This window comes from Monodon monoceros, unplaced genomic scaffold, assembly GCF_005190385.1.
Source record: "Monodon monoceros isolate NGI ecotype Baffin Bay Population unplaced genomic scaffold, NGI_Narwhal_1 Super_Scaffold_19, whole genome shotgun sequence".
In the NCBI taxonomy this organism is placed as follows: domain Eukaryota; kingdom Metazoa; phylum Chordata; class Mammalia; order Artiodactyla; family Monodontidae; genus Monodon; species Monodon monoceros.
This window is the reverse complement of record NW_021703775.1, coordinates 35,513,602-35,538,108: the sequence shown is the minus strand read 5'-3', so window position 1 is coordinate 35,538,108 and position 24,507 is coordinate 35,513,602. Positions and strand designations below refer to the sequence as shown.

The 24,507-nt window shown below is 34.5% G+C and overlaps 1 protein-coding gene across 4 annotated transcripts in view; it reads right to left on the bottom strand.

Annotated features, from left to right (window-relative positions):
* The window catches only part of WDPCP (WD repeat containing planar cell polarity effector), a 392,633-nt gene that overhangs the window by 151,574 nt on the left and 216,552 nt on the right, over positions 1-24,507 (bottom strand). For 2 of the 4 annotated variants that reach the window (XM_029231558.1, XM_029231559.1), the window contains exons 13-14: positions 18,043-18,106; positions 5,654-5,740 (exon numbers count right to left, since the gene is read on the bottom strand). In XM_029231558.1, coding sequence (XP_029087391.1) covers positions 5,654-5,740; positions 18,043-18,106 — 151 coding nt within the window. The remainder of the gene's footprint in view (positions 1-5,653; positions 5,741-18,042; positions 18,107-24,507) is intronic. The other 2 variants (XM_029231560.1, XM_029231561.1) reach the window with 1 other exon arrangement.

The window sequence follows — 24,507 nt, the reverse complement described above, 5'->3', positions numbered from 1 at the left end:
ACTGCAACTGGAGAAAGCCCACGTGCAGTAACAAAGACCCAACACGGCCAAAAAATAAATAAATAAATAAAATTTAAAATAAATACAAAAAAGAAAAAAATAGACTTTAAACCACTGAGACACATCAACCAAATGTAACGTTGGACCTGGTTGATCCTGAGATACAACTACCTTTTAGATTTTTTAAAATAAATACTTCTGGAGATAACAGAGAAATCTGAACATCAATTGGATTTGATGATATTAAGAAACTAAGGGGAGAGACTTCCCTGGTGGTCCAGTGGTTAAGAATCTGCCCTGCAATGCAGTGGATGCCAGTTCCATCCCTGGTTGGGGAACTAGGATCCCACATGCCACAGGGCAGCTAAGCCTGCGCGCCACAACTAGAGAGCCTGCATGCTGCAACGAGAGAGCCGACGCACCCTGGAGCTCGCACACCACAACTACAGAGCCCACTCACTCTGGAGCCCATGAGCCACAACTACTAAGCCTGCGTGCCACAACTAGAGAGAAGCCTGTGTACCGCAACAAAAGATCCCGCGTGCTGCACCTAAGACCTGATGCAGCCAATAAATAAGAAACTAAGAGGAATTTCTTTAGATTTAATAATAGTACTGTGATGATGTTTCTTTAAAAAAACCAACAAAACTTCTCTTTCAGAGATATATAATGAAGCATTTAAAGTAAAATAATACGTTGCTTCAAAATAATCCAAAATGGGATGTAGGGTGGTTGGAAATATAAATGAAAACTGTTTGGTCATGTATAGGTACTTGTTGAAGTTAGGTGATTGGTATATGGCAGTTCATTATTTTATTCCCTCTGTTTTTTATCCATGATAAAAATAAATTGAAAACAAAATTAATAGTATCCTCCTCTTTAAAAACAAATTTCCTTTGCCATAATTATGTACTTTTCAATCCTAGTTTGTGTGTGTGTGTTTGTCTTCTTTTTCTATGCCTTGATGATATTTTTCTAAACTATTATCTTACAGGTCTTTTCTAGAAAATGGCTTTGATTTTATTGAGAAATTCTACTTTAAAAAATTTAATTCTTTTATCTTCATTAATTTCATTTCTCTACATTCTTTGGATTTATTTGTCTTTGTTCTCTTGAGATGAAAGCACAGGTCATTTATTTTCAATCTTTTTAAAAAAGTAATAAATTTAAGGCTATGAAATTTCTTCTGAGTATTATTGCTTTGGCTGCAAGCCACAGACCTTGAAATGTAATATTTTCATTGTCATTAAGTTATAAGTTTATAATTTCCACTTTGAGATCACCTTTAGCCAGAGTTATTAATAAGTATGTTGTTAAATTTGGGGGCACATGTTATTTTTTATCAGGGTGATCTTTTTTTAAAAAAATTTATTTTTGGCTGCGTTGGGTCTTCACTGCTGTGCACGGGCCTTCTCTAGTTGTGGTGAACGGGGGCTACTCTTTGTTGTGGTGCACAGGCTTCTCATTGCAGTGGCTTCTCTTGTTGTGGAGCATGGGCTCTAGGCACGTGGGCTCAGTAGCTGTGACTTGTGGGCTCTAGAGTGCAGGCCCAGTAGTTGTGGCGCACAGGCTTAGTTGCTCTGTGGCATGTGGGATCTTCCCGGACTGGGGCACGAACCTGTGTCCCCTGCATCGGCAGGCGGACTGTCAACCACTGCGCCACCAGGGAAGCCCTGGCAGGTGGATTCTTAACCACTGCGCCACCAGGGAAGTCCTGGGGTGATCTTTTTGTAGTTAATTTTTACTTTTACTGCACAGAAGTCACTGAATATGATTTCTGTGGTAGAAATATTTGGAATATGTTGATATTTCCTTGGTGGCTTAGATATGATTATTTAAAATGACTTTATAAAAAATATGCATTCTTTAATATGTTTAATAATATGTTTATTAAACATATCTTCATTAGGTCAAGTTTTCTAATTATGTTATTAAAATCCTTAATATCCTTAACTGTCTTTTTCCTTCTCAGTGTATGGTTTTCAGAGAAGGGTGTGCTAACATCCTGCACTTTGTGGATTTTTCAACTTTTCCTTGAAGGTTTTTTTTTTAAGAATATATTTTGGAGCTCTGTAGTTAAATGAATAGTGCTATCTCTATTTGATGGATTATTTCTATGATTATCAACTATGTTATTATAAAGGATCTCTCTGTATTAGTTATCAATTGCTGCACAACAAATTACCCCCAAAGTTAGTAGCTTAAAACAATAAACATCAATTATACCATAATTTCTGAGGGTCAGGAATCCAAGAAGACTTAACTGGGCAATTTGGACTCAGGGTCTCTCATGAGGTTGCAGTCAAGATGTTGGCCAGAGGGGCAGTCATCTGAACGTTTGTGTATGAAGGCCCTGCTTCTAGATGGCTCATTCACATGGCTGGCAAATGCAGTTCCTTACCGGCCATTCATCAGACGCATCTGTATCTCACTGCATACAGATGCAGGCCTCTCCATAGGGCCTCTCCATAGGGCTGCTTGAATGTCCTCATGACATGGCAGCTGGCTTCCACCAGAGCAAGTGATCAGAGAGAAAGGGGCAAAAAGGAAGCCACAACACATTTTATTACCTAGTTTCAGAAGTCACACTTCATAGCTGAAGTTAGTTACTACGTCCAGATCACATTCAAGGGGATGAGAGGATAAGGCACCACCTTTCGAAAAGAGGAGTATCTGGGGCTTCCCTGTTGGCGCAGTGGTTGAGAATCTGCCTGCCAATGCAGGGGACACCGGTTCGAGTCATGGTCTGGGAGGATCCCACATGCCGCAGAGTGGCTGGGCCCGTGAGCCACAACTACTGAGCCTGTGCTCCGCAATGAGAAGCCGCAATAGTGAGTGGCCCCCACTTGCCACAACTAGAGAAAGCCCTCACACAGAAACGAAGACCCAACACAGCCAAAAATAAATAAATTTTAAAAAAAAAAGAGTATCAAAGAATTTGAGCACATGCTTTAAAAGTACCTCACCTTCTTTTTCCCTTTTAATACTTTTGTCTTCAGATATTTTCTTCTGACAGTTGGTTTTGGAAGCATTTATTATATATATTTTTCCATTTGAACCATGTTATTTTGGGTTTGGAATGTTTTATATATGCAGCACATACCTGGATATTTAAAAATCCAATGTTGTGGTCTCTGATTTTCAGTAGGTGAATTTAATTCATTGACATTATAATTACTGATGCTTAGACATTCTTGCCAGCTTATTTTTTACTTTCTATTTGCCATACCCTTATTTATTTCCTTTTGATTATTTCCTATTTGTTCTGTAATAATTTATCAAGTCTTCTTTTTTGTGTTTTTATTTACTGATTCTAAAGTTACGCCATTTGTATTGGTCTGTTAGGGCTGCCATAAGAAAATACCAAAGGCTGGGCACATTAAACAAGAGAAATACTATTTTCTCACAGTTCAGGAGGCTGGAAGTTCAAGACGAAGCTGCTGACAGGTTTGGTTTCTCCTGAGGCCTCTCTCATTGGCTTGCAGGTGACCACCTTCTTGCTGGATTTGCCTCTGTGCACATGCATCCCTGTTGTCTCTTCCTCTTCTTACAAATACACCAGTCATATTGGATTAGGGCTCCACCTCCACGACCTCACTTAACCTTAACTGTATCTTTAAAGGCCTCACTTCCAAATACAGTCACATTAGGGGTTACAGCTTCAACATATCAATTTGGAAAGACAGGGGGACACAATTCAGTTCATAAAATCACCCTTCGTATTTTTCTGGTGAATATTCTTAAATTCTTAACATACTCACATCACCTTATTTTTCTAACAATACCTGGGGTTTATCAGTATTTACTTACTTTGACTTCTCCACTCACCCACCTTGCTACAGCCTGATTATTCACCCTTGCTATCCCAGGAACATTTTTCTGATTCCTAGTATCCCCTTTCCCAGGGCATGGAGAACTTTTGGTGCTTCTTTCAACTTTGGGAGCCATCTTATCTGGACATTTAGGTTTCTGCTTTCTTTTTTCAATCTTATTTTGTGTGTTTTACAGTTTTCAGTGGATTCCTCACAGCTTCCGGTCTCTTATGTATTCTTGATTTGAATTCCAGTTATAAATTTTAACCACACACACATATGTTCCATCATTTATAGAGATGTGGCACAGGAGGGAGAAGTTGATGTATACACTCAATCCAGTGTCTTAAAACAGAAGAGGTACATTTCATTTATAGAGTAATTCTTCAGAGTACAGACTTCTGACTGGGAAAATTTAAACTTGGAAATCCAAGACAGATTTGAGTCAATAGAGGTCAGAAAATGCTATATTCATAATATTGTATATAATTATAATGTATATAGTAAATGTCAATTCTTGCTTCAGAAGTTTACAGGTATAAAACTCTTCTAAATAAAAACAGTGCCAAAGAAGCTATTTTATGTCAACTTGATCACCAATTAAGTGCCTAGGAGCGGCAGATGTAAGCTACGCTATAGAAATAATGCCAACGGAAGACAAACTACGCAATAGTATCATGCCAAGGGAAGGCACAGATGGCTGGAGAGCAGCAGCTATAGGTCTTTTTATAGCATTATCAAATAGCACACACTTGACATTCCAACTGGTCCTGTGCCAATGGCCAAGGTAATTAGGAATGTCAACATGAGAAAGTTCAGAAGGCACAGTCATCCTCATGCCATCCATATGGGGCCAGAGAAGCAATCTTGGGTAGTAAATGACTGTCTTTTATGCCACAGTAATAATTAAGTTGGAGAGGTCACTTGAATTTTGAAAAGCAGAATAAGGTCCCAAAGACACAGAATTAAAAGTATTTCTGTGACCAACAAAAATAGACTTCAAAACCACACAGCTTCTACTCAGAGAAACAATGTCTAGAGCTGTGACAATAGTGAAAATTTAAAATATTCTCAGTTTAGAAAAGTTTCAAGTACAGTACAAAGATCTTTTTTTTCTGAATTATTGAAGAGTAAGTTGCCAACACACTCTTGAATACATTAGTGTTTATTTCCTATAAATTTGGATATTCTCCTACATAACCACAATCAAATCATGAAATTAACATAGATAACATTACTCCCACTTAATCACTGAAATTTCACCAATTGTTCCAGTAACAATTCACAGCACACAGCACACAGATCCGTTTCTTGATAGATTTAGTTGGTATGTATCTTTAGTCTCCTTATTTAGTATAAAATAGTTCTTCAGTCTTTTCACTGATGTGAACTTGGAATTTTTGAAGAGTATAGGCTAGTTATTAGAATGTCCCTTAATTTGGGTTCAATTGGTATTTCCTCATGATTAGATCCAGATTTTGCACTTTTTTTTTGCAGGAAAGCCACAGAAGGGCTGTTGTGTTCTTATAACAATATATAAGGTAGCAAATTATTTTTATTTGCTCCATTTTGATCATTTGAATAACATGGTGTCTACCAGCCTTCTCCACTGTAAAGTAACTTTTTCCTTTTGTAAATAATACATATTTTGTGGGGAAATATTTTGAGACTATGTAAATAATATCCTGTATCTCATGAAACTTTCTCTCACAGTTACAGCATTCATTAATGACTGTTGCCTTATTCAACTATTACTATGATGTTTGCCAAATTGTGATTTTCTTTTCATTTTATCATTCCTTTTATATTTATTAAATGGCTTTCTTTATTTGTGTACTTACTTGTATCAGTATGGAGTCAGGGTGCCTCATTTTATATAATGGATTACAGGTATACTCTGGAGATATTGTGGGTTCAGCTCCAGACCACTGCAATAAAGTGAATATTACAATAAAGCAAGTCACAAGAATGTTTTGGTTTCCTACTGCATATAAAATTTATGTTTACACCATACTGTAGTCTATTGAGTGTGCAGTAGCATTAGGTCTTAAAAAACATTGTACATACCTTAATTTTAAAATGCTTTACTGCTAAAAAAGAAAATGCTAACCATCATCTGAGTCTTCAGTGAGTTGTGGTAGTAACATCAAAAATTACTGTTCACATATCACCATAACAAATATAATAATAATGAAAAAGTTTGAAACATTGGAAGAATTACCAAAATGTGACACAAAGCCATGAAATGAGCAAATGCTGTTGGAAAAATGGTGTGTGATAGACTTGCCTGAGGTAGGGTTGCAACAAACTTTTAATTTGTAAAAAATGCAGTATCTGTAAAGCACAATGAAGTGGAGGCGCAATATAATGAGGTACGCCTGTATAACCATCCCATACATTTTGATATGTTCATTAAAATTCAATTAAAAATATTTCCAAGTTTCTCTTGTGATTTCTTTGATCCATGAGACTTTCAGAGAAGCGCTGTTTAATACGCAAAAGTTGGGAACTGTAAATATATGAATGTTATTGACTTGTAATTTAATTCCTTTGGTGTCATATTTCAGTCTACTAAAGTGTCTTGTGCCTTATTTTATGGACCAGCAGATAGTCTGTTTAGTGAATGTTCCACATACATTTGAAAAGAACGTGCATTCTAAAGTTGTTGGATGTGGATTCAAAAACTGTCAGGTTTAAGTTGGTTAAAAGGTTCACTAATCTTTATGGATTTTTTTTTTTTTTTTTACTACTTGTTCTGTGAATTACTACATTTGTCTATTTCTCTTTTTTGCTGTCAGCTTTTGCTTCACATATTTGAAACTCAGTTATTTTGTACATAAACATTTAGAATTATGTCTTTCTGCTGAACTTTCATTATCACAAGTGTCCTTCTTTGTCTCTAGTAATACTTCCTTTGTCCTGAAGTCTAATTTCTCTGATACCTTACTGTTTGCATGGTACATCTTTTTAATTTCAATTTATTGTGTCATAATAACTGAAGTGTTTCTCTTACACACAGAATATAATTAGGTCTTGCTTTTTATCCAGTTACACAATCTTGGACTAAAAAAAAAATTCAATCTCTGCTTTTTAATTGTAGTGTGCAGTTAATTTGAATTTAATGTAATTATAAATGTTTGGGTTTAAGTATACCATCTTGCTTATTTGTTTTCTGTTTGTTCTCCTGTACTCCCCTCTTTTGGGTTGAGTATTTTTTATGTATTTTTAAATTTCCTCTATTGACTTTTTAAAGTTGCATATCTATTTAAATTTTTAAGAAAATCCTTTCGGCACTACAATACGCAATCTTAATCTATCACAGTCTACTTAGAATTAATATTATACCACTTCAGGTAAAAGGTTCGAACGTTACAGCAGTATAATTTCATTTATCCCAAATCCCCGTGATGTTAGTGTCATTCATTTCATATCTACATAGGTTATAAACACCACAATGTATTGTTGGTATTTTTCCTCTAAACAGTTATCTTTTAAAGAAATTTTGGCATGAGGAAAAAATACTTTTATTATTAATCCACATTTACCATTTCCAGAGCTCTTTATTCTTTTATGTATATCCACATTTGGCATCATATTTGTTCTGCCTGAAGAATATCCTTTAATTCTTCTTATGGTGCAGGTCTGTTTGTGCTGAGTTGTCTCAGCTTTCATTTATTCAAAAGTGTCGTTATTTCATTCTCATTTTATGGTAATTTTCACTAGATATAAAATTTTGTGTTGAGAGTTTTGGTTTTTTCAGTACATTAAAGATGTTGTTCCATTATCTTTTGGTATCATTGCTTCTGATGAGAAGTCAGCGATAATTCCTATTAGTTGCTGATCATTTTATGTAATTTTTTTTTTTTTCCTGGGTATTTTAAAGACTTTTCTCTTCATCATTGGTTTCAATAGTCTGGATATGCTGTGCCAAGATGTTGTGTGCCTGGGTAAAGCTTTCTTCTATCTAGAGTTCACTGAGCTTCTTGGATCTGTAGACTGATGTTTTCCACCAATTACATGTATTTTAGAGCACTTGACTTTGTCTCACATGTTAGTTCTTGTTCATTTTTTGCAATATTTTTCTTTCTTTTATTCAAATTAGATGATCTCTATTGAACTATCCTCAAAGTCACTAATCCTTTATTATACAGTGTCTATTATTTTTCTAAGTAGAATTTTTGATTTCAGATTTCATATTTTTCATCTCTAGAATTCTTCCCCCCATGGTTTTTAATAGTTTCTATGTCTCTGCTAAGAATCCCTATATATTCAGTCATTATGTTCTTCTTTTAAAATCCTTGAACATATTTATAATAGCTGCTCCAAAGTGCTTGTCTGCTCATTTCAACATCTGGGTCATCTCAGGGTCTGTTACTATTAGCTTCTCTTTTTCTTCATAATACATCACATTTCCCTGATTCTTCACACACCTAGTAATGTGCGACATTGTTTATGCTTGACATTGTGGATGTCACATTTCAGGGAGTTTGGATTATATTGTCCTTCTTTAAAGGATACTGAGTTTTGTACTAGCAAGGCACTAAATATGCAGTAGATTCTTTTGATGCTGTCAAATTGGTTTTATGATATTTAAAGGCAGATCTATTTCAGTTTTGTAAATAGTCTTAGTATGTGGTCCTTATTCTTAAAGCATGGCACTTCTGAGGTTTCATATAAATGCTCAGTGAGGTTGCTTCACTTTGGCTGAACCAGAATTAAAGCATGTCTCAGCACTCTGCAGCCTCTCCATTCACTCTCATTGTCACAGCAGGGGCTCTTTGATAGGCCTTGTCTACTTGCAGCCTACTCTCCCATCAAGGACCCAAAGGGAACCACCGTGAAGACTTCTGGGTCCCCACTCTTCACACAGATTCTCCCTTTCTGGTATCTTGCCCCACAAACTTTAGACCCCTCATCATCCCTGAATTCTGAACTCTTATCTCTGGCTCTTCAGCTGAGTGATATCACTGGTCTCTGCTCTGGAAGTTGTATACAGGGCTCATCTGTGTATTCTCCATTTTTTGAGGAATCATGGTCCTGCTGTCCTTATTGTCCACTGCCTAAATACAGTTTTCTCATATATTTTGTCCAGTTTCACAGTAGGAGGACAAGTCCGAAAACCAATGTCTCCATTGGCTGGAAGTGGAAGATTCCCCCTTCCCTTACCTCACCAGTAATATTTTAAAACAGTTGAGCCAATATAAATTATATCATGATTTCCCTTTGTTTGGGTTTTAGTAAGAAATAGCCTTGAACTATAGGGACCAATGAGAAGCTGATACTTTTCTAAAGGACAAGAGATTGGGGATGGACACAAAAAGTGTTACACCTGTCCAGTTCACATGACACTCTAAGATACAACTCTTCTTTGTGTCTCCCAAGATGCAGATGGGTTCTCAAAGAGTAGATTCATGGTTCTGGAAGATCTATCAATATGATGACTAGCATAAACCACATCTACCTGAAAGAAAATCATGCCTAAACATGTGAAAATGTTCTTTCCTGGAGACATGAATGAGAAAATAGGGAAATAGGCAATTGGTGCTACTTTTCTGTGATCCTTTTCATATTCACTGCACACAACAGATGCTTCCCTTTTACTACAGACAAACTTTAAGAGCACTTAGTTTGGATGAATCATCTCCCCAATAAGCTGGGGTTCTGTAAATCGTTCAAGCAAGATCAGATTGTCATGTAGATTGTCATTCTACAATAAGCAGTCTTACTGAAATCTTTGTGCATTTTCATAAAAAATAAAAGGGAAACAATAGCTTTCTTAGACTTAGTTATGGGTAGTTATCAAGTCACAAATTGCTAACTTTTGGAGAACTTCCAAATCTTTTGTTTATATAAGCAGTTTGGTATAATTGGAAATGACATGGAGTTTAGAGTCAAACACATCTGAGTTTGAATCACGATCTTCAGTTTTCCTTATCAGTTTTGTCAACTATAAAATAGGTATAATAATTCTGTTGGTTAGGATTATTATGAAAATTAAATAAGATAACATGCAAAGCCTCTGGCATAATGCCTGGCACTTTGCAGATGATTAAGAAAAGTTAACTTCTTTCATTTTTTGAGCTGTAATGATTTTGTTCCTGATAATCATAAAGCACTCGCATGCCCTCAAGCAAGACAGACTATAAATTTAAGCAGGCATAATCACAAATATCTCCTACTGTTATCAAAGGAGAGACTTACATTATTAATCCTACAAGATTAAAACAATTCTTGAAGAGCTGTAAATTTTTTTTTTTACTTTCTTGAAAATGAGTTAAAATAGGAAAAAATTAGGTTCTTCTCTTTAGTTCTTTTACTTTAATTGAGTGATAAACCCTAGTATGCAGTATTTTATAAAATTTCATTTCATCCATTTGGGGCATAAAATTGATGACATGTTATGCTTAAAAGTAGAATTTGTCACATTTAAGGCTCTTAGTGATTAATAGTTCAAACATAATAGCACACTGCAGGGAGTTATACAGAATTGGAAAGCAGCTAGTGCCAAGTTTAACACTTCACTCACCTTCCAAAAATATACTGCAGAACTTCTGATTCCAGTTATCCAGATAAGGATATAAAAGAGAATACTCTTACTGAGAATGACTAGAACAGCTGGATAAAATAATTTCTAAAATTCTGTTTGAAGACACTGGAGACCTACCAAGACAGTGAGTATCTGAAAGACCCAAGTTCCTAGACAGAAGCAAAGCCCAGAGAGGTATATGCCTGATGTTTGGTGCTGCTTTTGCTTTCAAAGCATTTGCCAATTTGTAATTGGTGGCCAAGAGCCTAAGAAACTGCGCAGAAAGTAGTGTTTGAAAAGTTGAGAAACTGCACAGAGCTTTAGGTAGAGTTTCAGGTACTGGGCTAAAAGTACAAAGTTATACTTCAGAGATTGCTGAGGCAGAGCTTTCAGCTGGGACTCCTGAAGGGCTACATTCTTGGTAAGTATAAAGTGGAAACAAACCACCTCTCAGACTGAAATTCAGCTTCAGATAAACTCAACTCCAGAATAGATTAAAATGTTGTTTAACCTTTACCCTAATTATTTGCCAGAAACAAAAATAAATTCTTTCTGGAGGAAAATAACATCGTATACAACCTCAAATTATCACTAAATTTTAAATATCTTAAGTCCAAAATGCAATTTAAAAAAGGAAAGAGATAAGAGTAAATGACCCCCAAACAACAGCAACAACAAAAAGGCCTACCAAAAAGACATTAGTCAAGAGGAAAAAAATACGCTAATGAAAGAGAAGAATGGAATATAGTTAATACTAAGAAGGCCAAGGATGGTTAAAGGACATAGAATAAGTCGGACATACAGAAAAGAAACAGTTGTACTATTATTTATACTTCAATTAAATATTCCAATTAAAAGACAAAGCTTGTGAGAGTTGATTATAAATATCCAACTCTATATTGCTTACAAGAGATACAACTTAAATATAAGGAAACATGGATTATGATATATGAAGGATATAAGCAAACACAAACCAAAATAAAGCTGGTGTAGGTATACTTTGAGATATGAAGTCGGTTTTAAGGCAAACACTTCTAGAAAATAAAAGAATGTTTTATAATGATAAAGGTGCAATATACCAAGAAAATATAACAGTTCTAAACTGGCATGCACCTAACTACACAGCCTTAAAACAAATAAAATAACAAAAAAGGCAAACAGAACCACAATCACAGTGGAAATTTTTAATACATCAGTCTGAGTGAAGACATAGAAGAACTGAACAACATGACTAACAAACTTGATTTTATTTAGAATACTGTACCCAACAACTGTAAACTGTAGAGTACATATTCTTCTCAATGAACATGGAAACTTCACTATTGACCATATAATGGGCCATAAAGAAAGTTTCAACAAATTTCAAAGGGTTGACATAATACAGTAGGTTAAGGGGTGTGTGTGTGTGTGTTGTTTGAGATTAGTTGAAATTTAAAGAAACCATGGGCAAAGAAGAATTCACAACAGAAATGTTAGAAATATTTTGAGCTGAATGATAATGAAAAATATGACATAAAGTGTCAGAACACAAAGCTATGCTTGAATGGAAATTATCCCCTTGAATGCATACATTGGAAAATAAAGCCTAAAAAAATCCATGATTTAAGCATCTATCACAAGAAGTTAGAATAAGAACAACACATTTAAACAAAGTTGGAAGACTTATGCTACTGGATATAAATACTTAGAAAGAACACTAATTAAGACTGGTCTTGGTACAGGGATACAGACCTAAATGTATATATGGGAACCTGATTTATGACAAAGGTGGCCATGTAAAGCACTAAGCAAAGGACAGTCTTGTTAATAAACAGTCATAGGTCAACTGGATATGTGTGTGTGTCTGTGTGTGTGTGTATGTGTATATATATGTGACAGAAATTAACTTTGAGCCATACCTAGGTGGATCATAGGTTTGATTGTTAACATTAAAATAATAAAACTTTTAGAAGATTAAAAAAGAATATTTTCAAGGCCTTGGGATAATAAAAGATTTTAAAAACAGTACACAAAGAGCACTAACCAGCCTCTAGCAATTACCCTTCTGCTCTTTATTTCTATGAAATCAGCTTTTTTCTTTTTAAGATTCCAGATATAACTGATACCACACAGTATTTGTCTTTCTCTATCTGGCTTATTTCACTTAGCATAATGCCCTCCAGGTTCATCCATGTTATAGAAAATGGCAAGATTTCCTTCATATTTTGGCTGAACAATATTCCATAGTGTATGTGTGTGTGTGTGTATGTGTATATATATGTATGTATATATATATCTTTCTATGTATTATATTTTCTTCATCCACTCATGTCAGTGGACATATAACTTGCTTCCAGATTTTGGCTCTTGTGAGTAATGCTGCAGTGGACATGGGAGTACATATATCTCTTTAAGATACTGATTTTGTTACCTCTGGATATGTACTCAGAAGTGGGAATACCGGATCATATGGTAGTTCTATTTTTAATTTTTTGAGGAACTTCCATATTGTTTTCCATAATGGCTGTATCAATTTACAGTCCCACCAACAGTACAAGGGTTCCCTTTTCTTCACATCTTTGCCAACATTTTTTAATCTTATGTCTTTTTTGAAAAAAGCCATCCTAACAGGTGTGAGGTGATAGCTCACTGTGGTTTTGATTTGCGTTTCCCTGATGACTGCTGTATCTGTTGGCCATTTGTATGTCTTCTTTGGAAAAATATCTCTTCAGGTCCTTTGCACATTTTTAAATTGTATTATTTGAATTTTGGTATTGAGTTGTATGAGTTCATTACGTATTTTGGATATTTACTCCAGATCAGATATATGATTTGCAAATATTTTCTCCCATTCCATAGACTGCCTTTTCTTTTTCTTGTTTGTTTCCTTTGCTGGGCAGAAGCTTTTTGGTTTGATGTAGTCCTACGTATTTATTTTAGCTTTTTTTTGCCTTTGCTTTTGGTGTCTTATCCAAGAAATTACTGCCAAGACCAATGTCAAGTGGCTTTTTCTCAATGTTTTCTTCTAGGAGTTTTGTGCTTTCAGGTATTACATGTAAGTCTTTAACCCATTTTGAGTTAATTTTTGTGAGTGGTATAAGGTAATTTTTGTGAGTGGGCCCAGTTCCATTCTTTTGCATGTAGATATCCAGTTTTCCCACCACCATTTACTGAAGAGACTATCCTCTCCCCATTGTGTGTTCTTGGTGCCCCTGTCAAAAAGCAGTCGACAGTATATTCATGGGTTTACTTCTAGGCTCTCTATTCTTTTCCACTGGTCTATATGCCTGCTTTTATGTCAGTACCACCCATAAAATGGAATACAATGTAACCATTAAAGTAGTGATATAGGTCTATATTTATTTTTATGGAAAACTGTCACTATAACATTGATGAATGAAAAAAAACTAGTTATAAATAAGAAGTTTAGTACGTGTGTACACTTATAGAGGTATTTTAAAGGATGTTCATTTCTGGATAAGAAAATTTCAAGTGATTTTTTTTTACTTTGTTCTTTATATTTTATGGTATTGTTTTTTATTATATTATTATTTACTCATAATCTAAATAGTTCATTTTCATCTAAGGGCTTACTGAATCATATTGATTTTGCTTACAAAATATCTTCTCTTTTATATTCATGTAATTCAGGCCATTTCAGGTCTTCATTATTTCTTGAAATTGGCATGTAAAAACAACTGTTGCTCTCTCTTAATAGTAATGACACATAATATCTGTTTAGGACTTCCTAGTTTACAAAGTACTTCCAATACAGTATCTCCACTAAGATTCAAAAACAATCTCAAAATGGATTAAAGACATAAATGTGAGACCAGATACTATAAAACGCCTAGAGGAAAAACAGGCAGAATACTTAAATCATGGCAATATATTTTTGGATCCATCTCCTAAAAGGAAAGGAAACAAAAGCAAAAATAAACAAGTGAGACCTAATTAAAAGCTTTTGCACAGCAAACGAAACCATCCACAAAAGTGAAAAGACAACCTACTAAATGGGAGAAAATATTTGCAAATGATGTGACCAATAAGGGGTTAATATTCATAATATATAAAGAGCTCATACAACTCAACATAAAAAAAACAAACAACCTAATTACAAAATGGGCAGAACTGAATAGCCAGTTTTTTCAAAGAGGACATGCAGTTGGCCAACAGGCACATGAAAAGATGCTCAACATCACTAATCATCAGGGAAATGCAAATCAAAACCACAATGAGATATCAACTCACACCTGTCAGAATGGCTATCACCAAAAAGACCACAACATATGTTGGTGAGGATGTGGAGAAAAGGGAACCATCATACACTGTTGTTGAGAACATAAATTGGTACAGCCACTGTGAAAAACAGTATGGGGTTTCCTCAAAAAACTTAAAATAGAACTACCAGCAATTCCACTCCTGGATATATATCCGAAAAAAAACCCAAAACCACTAAGTCAAAGAAGATACATGCACCTTAATGTTCATAGCAGCATTATTTATAATTGCCAAGGTATGGAAGCAACCTAAGTTTCCATCAACAGTTGAATGGATAAAGACGGTGTCTTATATATATACCTTGGAATACTACTCAGCCATAAATAAGAATGAAACTTTGCCATTTGCAGCAATATGGATGGACTTGGAGGACATTATGCTAAGTGAAATAAGTCAGAGAAAGACAAATACTGTATGATATCATTTATATGTGGAATCTAAAAAATACAACTAGTGAATATAATAAAAAAGAAGCAGATTATAGAGAACAAACTAGTGGTTACCAGTGGGGAGAGGGAAATAGGGAGGGGCGATATAGGAGTGAAGGGAAACAAAGGGTTATTATAGGATTACATGAAATCATCTGTGTGAAACTTAAAAATTATAAAGCACCACAGAATTCAAAGATGCTTTTATTCAATTAAAAAACCCAACCTATGGGTAGGTACTATATTATTATCGTCATTTATATACATTTTAAAAAACTCAAAAGTTACTGATCTTGACGACAACTTATGACCCAAATTCCATGTATCTACCATTACACCTTCCCATTACACCTTGCTGATTTGGGGTAAGGAAAAACCCAAACTCCTTAACATGGTCTGGATATAATAAGGAGTAGAGTACATTTCCCAGAACTGAAAGAAAGCTGATGTAGCTGGAAAGCAGAGAGGTGAGAGTGGAGGGACCTTAGATGCCATATTAAGGAGTTAGAATTTATCCCAAAGGTGACGAGAAGCTGCTAAAGGGTTTTAAATAGAGGAGTGAAATTATAAATTATGATTTTTTTGACAAGGGGTCTGCAAACTTTTTTTGTAAAACACCAGATAGAAATATTTTAGGCTTTACAAGCTATATAGTCTCTTGCAACCACTCAACTCTGCCATCATAGAGTAAAGCAGTCATACACATTACATAAATCAGTTTCGCTGTGTTCCAGTAACATTTCACTTATGGACACTGAAATTTGAATTTCACTATCATGTATTTTTAATATCATATATTTTAAAGTGTTTTGATACTATTTTTCTTTTGATTTTTTTCAGCGATTTAAAACTGTAAAAAGCCATTTTGGGGCTAGATTTGGCTGGCAGGCCATAGGTTGCTGACCCTAATTTTAGAAGATGTTCACTTAGGCTACAGTGTAAAGCAGACAAAGAGGTCCTTTCTGGCCCATTTCCTCAGGTCCAATACCCACATACTGACTTTTTAATATTCAAGGCCTATTGATATCATGCTATATGTCTTTTATCCTTCTATCTCTGATAGATGCTAATGCAAAAAGAATATTCTCAGGTTAACCATTATGCTTTTTTGGTGACCCCTTTGCATTCAATGTGGTCATATTTTTATTCTTTAAGGAAGAGATATCTTGGTGGGAGAAGATAATTTACATGTAGGAATAATCCTGTTTATTTTAAAAACTTTTAAATTCAAAGAGGTAATATTTCTCATATAGGCTAGATGATAATTTAAATACTAATATGTGATCTATTAGAAAACATGATAAATTCTTTAGACAATTTCAATATGGAGCTTCAAATGTATACAGTAGAATCATGAGCTTAAAAGGAGCTTTGTTTAAGGCCTTAATGCTCTCTTAAGGCTCTTAATGCTTCCTGAAGGCAAATCTTGGGCTATAAATAAGCAAAGTTACATAGGAAGAATAAGGATGTAGCATTTTGATTGTTCACTTTTACAAATAAAAAGGAAAGTAAAACTATTTCTCTCATTCCCTTATTTTAGGTTTTTACCTTTTACTAGTAAATATCCTTATGGGTTAGGGTTAGCCTATCAGCAGAAAGCCTATTTGGCTTTAAACTAACATGGAGACTTTCTTTATATTGTTACTGCCTAACTGAGACTAAAAGCTGAAACAGATATGATTTGAAAAAAATTTCTAAGATGGCTTTGATGATTATTTATTAATTAATAGCCAAAGAAGCAAAAATTACAGAGCAATATAATAATACATTGAGAAAGAAAGTTTACCAGACACTAAATATTTAAATACTCATCTCTTCAGTTCTTTTCTTTGCTAGAAAAAAGACTGGGACTATAGACATAAAAAAAATAAAGAAATATGAAGAAAATCTACCTTTACTTGTGAGTAGTGTCAGAGGTGAGAAGGTGGAGATAAAGAGTGAAAGTCATTGGGGTCAGAAAATCTAAAAGGTGTTGTAATTAAATTTCTGACACTGTGATGTCTGCATGCATAGACTTTGGTGAAAATAATAAAATGTTCCCTTCATATACTAATATGCCTGATCAATTTGACCTAACAAAATACAGATGAGCAACAAAAGGCTCATACATGTGAAGTATGATCAATGAAAGCACAATTTAACTGAATGATGCAAAATTAGAATTTAAATAACAAATTCATTACAAAGTCATGAACCCATATTAACATCTAAAGCATCAAAGCTTAATTTAAACTACAAAATGTCTTCATTTGTGCAGAAGATTCAGGTAAAAGAGCCTTCCAGAAGTTTTTGTTGTTTTCAAGAAGCTTTTGCTTCATTGTTTCATTGACAACAGTGAAATCTCTGTGGAGCACAATATGCTGGAAAACCAGGAACCCCACCTTTGTTTATCTGATCTCACTGGACGCTGTGGTGAAAGATCTTATAAAATAAGAACCTGATACAGAGCACAAAGATCTGTAAGAAACTGGTTGATTTTACTGTTCCGTAGCTAATAAATGGAGGACTAAAGCATATTTGAATTTATATCCTCTTGGATCCACTTTGCACTGTGGATACTTTAAAAATACAAGTGAGAACATTCATAATACGTTACTTCTCACTAAAAATGAAGGGACAAACTGAGCACATTCAAGATCTAGGGGACATGTTTTGCCCTATGTCCTGGTTTCTGAAGCTGTACTTCTTTAGAGAATGGATTAGAAAGACATTTAAGCTTGTTAGATACAAAGGTGTCATCCCCTCACATCAACGTACATGAGGAGAAATGTTCAAGAATTATAAATTCTTAGAAAACTTAAAAAACCCTTTGGGTCTGGCAAGGAAAATGTCAAAAGAGACTAGATGGCTATTGACCAGTTTCATGAAGGCAGAGCTGCAAGCCAGGATGGAATAATACTTTCCCACCATGTGTCGAAGGCACAAATGACACTAATCCTTTTTAATGGTCACAAAAGCTGACAACTTACTCAGCCTTAGAACTGAAGGCACAAAATCATCTCTGGGAATGACTCACCATAAACAGGTCACGAGCACCAATGTCAACAGCTAACAGAAATGCCTTTTCAAATCTCTGGTACCTATAAGGTAGAAAAGAAATGTTATATGTTGTGAACAAAACTACAGAAGAGGAGAGATCAGTTTGTTTAATTTACTTATGTGTTACTGTTTTTGTTCTGATACGAAAAATATTCTCAAAGAGGAGGGACTTTGCCTGCTGGGATCTTCCCTATGTGAACTCTTATTGTACTTAGGAGGAGCTGAGGCACACAGCCCTGTGGAGGTGTTCAGTGCAACTTTCAAAGATAAACATAACCAGATTAGGTGCTGCTGAATGTAGAGAAATGATAGCTTAGGAAATAATGTTTCTCATTATATTTTACTTTGTTGTGTTTTGTTATGTAAGAGAAAAGTATGGGGATATGGAGAATATAGCAGGATAAGAGCAATTAATAAATCATATAATTATACTTTGATGTTTCTTAGGTAAAAGTTAAGAAGTCAAATGTTGCATTATTACAAAACTTTCATATTTGTGAGTTTGGAAAAAATACGTTCTCCTCTGTTGTAAATGAAAATAATAAATAGTTTCTAAGATTTTTTTTTGTTTTTTTTTTGTTTTTTTTTCTAGTTTTATTTTCAGTTTCTTTCAGAAACTGAAACTGCCGTGTCAGTTTCTGCTGTATGTACAGCAAAGTGAATCAGCCATATGTATACAAATATCCCCTCTTTTTAGGATAAGTATTTTTTTAAGATACTACTTTTCTACTGTTTTATCCTATCTTTCCTTGAGGTAAAACTGAGAATTTTCTTTGTGAAAGTTTAATTTTCGGCTAAAATACATGAGAACAAACTTCAGTTTAAATTAATTACCTCTGAAGACATTTTAAAATCCTGAGAGAAAAGCATGTCATGAACATACAATTTGCACAGGATTTTGGAATGAAAGTACATCTTTATTTTGTCTAAATGTTGAGACTTACATATAACTGTCAGTCTTTCTGACTCAAGAAACAAGAACATAAATAACCAAGTTGTTCTCTGTTCTCTGTTTTATGTTGTGAAATAAAATGGTATAAAATATAATGATGCACCACAACAAGAGAAGCCACCACAATGAGAAGCCTGCACACTACAACAAAGAGTAGCCCCTGCGTGCCACAACTAGAGAAAAGCCCTCATGCAACAATGAAGACCCAACGCAGCCAAAAATAAACAAATAATCAATTTATTTTAAAAAAATATAGATTTCAAATAAAACGTGTCAGAAATGTAGAATATAAATTATTATTGACAGACTACATACATTTATTAGTGAAATAGCTAATATAATTAAAATTCAAACACACAAGGCTTATTATTATTCCATATGAGCTGGTAGGTCCAGAACCTGAAACACTTCACAATTTCCATGCTGTGTTTGATTACAGTTATCCCATCTCCTCCCTGGCTCTACTTACTAGTATCTCCAGTATTTGCTTGAATCCCTTTCAACTATGGAAGATCAGAAGAAAATTGTGTTTATTTTTGTTCCAGGAAGCTGAATGATTCATTATATATACAGTGGAAATGGGATGTAATGAGGAAGAAGACAGAGGATCAGCAAGTTGTACTACTCTTCCATACATTCACTGCCATCTTGCATTTGTTGCCACTCCAATGAAACTTTTCTAGCAGTAATAAATTATCCAGACTTAAAGATAAGTTCTTATCTTGTGTGCCCTTTTGGCCATATCTGACCCTATTAACTTCCCCTCCTTGAAACCCTCTCTTTCCTTGCATTTGGAGATTCATTCTTTGTTTTCTCAATTCTTAGAATTCATCTTCTTAGTCTCCTTTTTAAGTTAATTTTTCTTTGCCTACTCCATGAAGTTTTCCCCAGTAACCTTACCCACTCCTATGGCATTGATAATTATATCAATGACCCATAAATCTCTAGAATCCATTTATTTCCTGAGCTGCAAACTCTTTATTTCCAGGAAACTCAAATTTAACATGTCTAATATATCCACTGATACATAAATTTGGCAACCATATATATGATTAATTGAAATTGGGAAATATGAAATTAAGGTGGACAGATCAGGAGGTACTCTTCATTCTAGGTGAGAGGTAACGATTAACATTATGATAAAATGAAAGAGTTGGCATTGGCGTCTGGCAGTATGTTCAACCAAAAATATCAAAGAGCGCCCCAACTAGATTGCTTATAAAATATATGTTAAAGTACAACACAGGACTCTAAAAAAAGGGAAATTTCCAAGGGTACCACACTCTCAGTAAAAAAAATAACCAACTAACCGAAGTCCCTTGATTGAAACTACGGTAAGGATCCCTGAGCAAAGAGCAAAAATGGGGGTGGGGGAGGCAGAACTACTCTGGACAGGAGTCAAAGAATGGGATGTAGAAGATAGTAGGGACATATCTTCAAATTATAAAGAGAGGATAAGCATTACTCTTGTATAGAATTTGAAAATGAAAAGATACAAGTATATGTATAACTGAATCACTTTGCTGTACACCTGATCATAATATTGTTAGTCAGCGATACTCCAATATAAAATACAAAGTTAAAACAAAAAGGAAAATCCTAAAGATGCTATCAGAAAACTACTAGAGCTCATCAATGAATTTAGTACAGTTGCAGGATACAAGATTAATACACAGAAATCTCTTGCATTCCTATATGCTAACAACGAAAGATCAGAAAGATAAATTAAGGAGACAATCCCATTTACCATCACATTAAAAAGAATAAAATACTTAGTAATAAACCTACCTATGGAGGCAAAAGACCTGTATTCAGAAAACTACAAGGTGCTGATGAAAGAAATGAAAGATGACACAAACAGATGGAGAGATATACCATGTTCTTGGACTAGAAGAATCAATATTGTCAAAGTGACAATACTACCCAAGGCAATCTACAGATTCAATGCAATCCCTATCAAATTACCAATGGCATTTTTCACAGAACTAGAACAAAAAATCTTAAAATTTGTATGGCTACACAAAAGACCTGAATAGCCAAAGTAATCTTGGCTCCTTGACATCAGGATATCCTACAAAGCTACAGTCATCAGAACAGTATGATACTGGCACAAAAACAGAAATATAGATAAATGGAACAGGATAGAAAGCCCAGAGATAAATCCACAAACCTACGGTCAATTAACCTATGACAAAGGAGGCAAGACTACACAAGTGAAGAAAGACAGTCTTTTCAATAAATGGTGCTGGGAAAACTGGACAGCTACATGCAAAAGAATGAAATTAGAACATTCTCTATCACCATACACAAAAATAAACTCGAAATGGATCAAAGACCTAAATGTAAGGCCGGTCACTCTAACACTCTTAGAGGAAAATGTAGACAGAACATGCTTTGACATAAATCGCAGCAACATTCAATGTCTTTGAATCCACCTCCTAGAGCAACAAAAATAAAAACAAAACTGAACAAATGGGACCTAACTAAACTTAAAAGCTTTTGCACAGTGAAGGAAACCATCAACAAAACAAAAAGACAACCCAGAGAATGAGAGAAAATATTTGCAAACAAAGCGACCAACAAGGGATTAATCTACAAAATATACAAATAGCTCATGCAGCTCAATATAATAAAAACAACCCAATCAAAAACTGGGAAGAAGATCTAAACAGACATTTCTCCAAAGAAGACATACAGATGGCAAAATGTGGATGAAAAGATGCTCAATGTCACAAATTATCAGAAAATTGTAAATCAAAACTATAATGAGGTATCACCTCATACTAGTCAGAATGGCCATCATCAAAAAATCTAAAAACAGTAAATGCAGCAGAGGGTGTGGAGAAAAGGGAACCTTCCTACCCTGCTGGTGGGAATGTAAATTGGTACAACCATTATGGAGAAAAGTATGGAGGTTCCTTAAAAAACTAAAAATGGAACTACCATATGACCCAGCAATCCCACTCCTGGGCATATATCCAGAGAAAACCATAATTCGAAAAGATACATGCACCCCAATGTTCACTGCAGCACTGTTTACAATAACCAAGACATGGAAGCAACTTTTAAGCCTATTGGCAGAGGAATGGATAAAGAAGGTGTGGTACATATATACAATAGAATATTACTCAACCATAAAAAGGAACAAAATAAGACTTCCCTGGTGGTGCAGTGGTTGAGAATCTACCTGCCAATGCAGGGGACGTGGGTTCAATCCCTGGTCTGGAAAGATCCCACATGCCATGGGGCAACTAAGCCTGTGCACCACAACTACTGAGCCTACACTCTAGAGCCCACGAGCCACAACTACTGAGCCCACATGCTGCAACTACTGAAGCCCGTGTGCCTAGAGCCCGTGCTCTGCAACAAGAGAAGCCACCATAATGATAAGCCTGTGCACCGCAATGAAGAGTAGCCCCCCACTCACCGCAACTAGAGAAAGCCTGCGCGCAGCAACGAAGACCCAATGCAGCCAAATAAATAAATAGAACAAAATAATGCCATTTGCAGCAACATGGATGGACCTAAAAATTATCGTACTGAGTGAAGTAAGTCAGACAAAGACAAATATCATACAATATGACTTATATGTGGAATCTAAAAGAAAATTGTACAAATGAACTTATTTAGAAAACAGAAATAGATTCACAGATATAGAAAACAAACTTATGATTACCAGGGGTGAAAGGGGGGCAGGGATAAATTGGGAGATTGAGAATGACATATACATAATACTATATATAAAATAGATTACCAATAAGGACCCTACTATAGAGCACAGGGAACCCTACTCAATACTCTCTAGTGTCCTATATGGGAAAAGAATATAAAAAAGAGTGGAAATATTTATATGTATAACTGATTCACTTTAGTGTACACCTGAAACTAACACAACATTGTAAATCAACTATACCCCAATAAAATTTTTTTCCAATAAAAATTTAAACAAATAAAAATAAAAAACAGGAAAGGAATAAAAGGAAGCACAGGAAAATAGCACAAAGGAAGATAGAAACAGTTCAATATAAAAATAATCATATACATGGACTTAAACTCACCAGTTTAAAGACAGAGTGTCAAACTGGAAAAGTAAAATCTGGTTTTATATTATTTATAAAAGCCACATCTAAATCATACAAACAAGGTTAAAAGTAAAAGGATAGAAGAAAATAGAAGACAATTATTGATAAGAATGTAAAGTAATGCAGCCACTTTGGGAAAAAGTTTGGCAGTTTCTGAAAATATTACACATAAATTTGACATACAATTACACTCAATTTCATGGCAATTCCTAGGTATCTACCCAAGAGAAATGAAACATACCCCAGAGAGACTTACACTCATGTATACATAGTGACATTATTCATAATAGCTTAAAAGTAGAAACAATCCTAAATGTCAATCAACTGATGAATGAACGAATTAAAATACGGTATATCCAAACAATGAAGCAGGTTTCAGCAGTAAAAAGGAATGAAGCACTGATACATACTACAAAATAGATGAACTAAAAGATATTACGTTAACAGTTAAAGAAGCAATATTGTATGAGTCTATCTATGTGAAATGTCCAAAAAGGATAAATCTATAGAGACAGAAAGTAGATTTGTGGTTGGCTAGGGTTGGGAAAAGGGAGTGACTACAAATGGGCATGAGGGATCTTCTTGGGATAAAGGAAATGTTTAAAATTAGATCAAGATAATGGTTTACAAATCTGAAAATTTACTAAAAATCATTGAATTGTAGAATTAAGTGAATAAATTCTATGGTAGTTAAATTAAACCTCAATAAAATTTTCTTGTTAAAAAGCTAAGGTAGCTATATAATCAGATAAATGGTTTTTAGAAAAAAAATTATTAGAGATAGAAAGAGTAAGAACAAAATAATAAAGGTTTCATGTCTCCAGGAAGATACAAAAATTCTAGACTGGATGCATTTAATAAAATAGGCTAAAAATATGTAGATCAAATCTCTGATAGAATTAAAATAAATAATGAGCCCACCAACAAAGGGGAAAGTTCAAAGTTATATCTGAATTTTTGCTAGGCCAAGCAGTAAAAAAATTCGTAAAGAAATATAAGTCTTAAACAACATAATTACACAGCTGGATTTACTGGATACATAGAACTTGTCACTCATAAATTAGTGGATACACATCCTCCTCAAACACACATGGAATCCTTACAAAATTATGTTAGTAAATAAAAAAGCATGTCTCAATAAATTTTAAGGAATAAATATATAATGAATCTGTCAAAAATGCAGTTTTTGATAGAAAGATAAGCAATAAATCCATATGCATTTAGAAACTAAAATGTCATTAGTCAAAGAAAAATTATAATAGAAATTTAAAAATACTTAGAAGTAATTGAAAAACTTGAGCAAATGAGACACTTGAAGGAAAATTCATAGCCTTAAGTGTTTGTATTAAGAAAAGAAGAAAGGTTAAAAATTGATGAGCTAAATATCCCATTTAATAATTTAGACAAA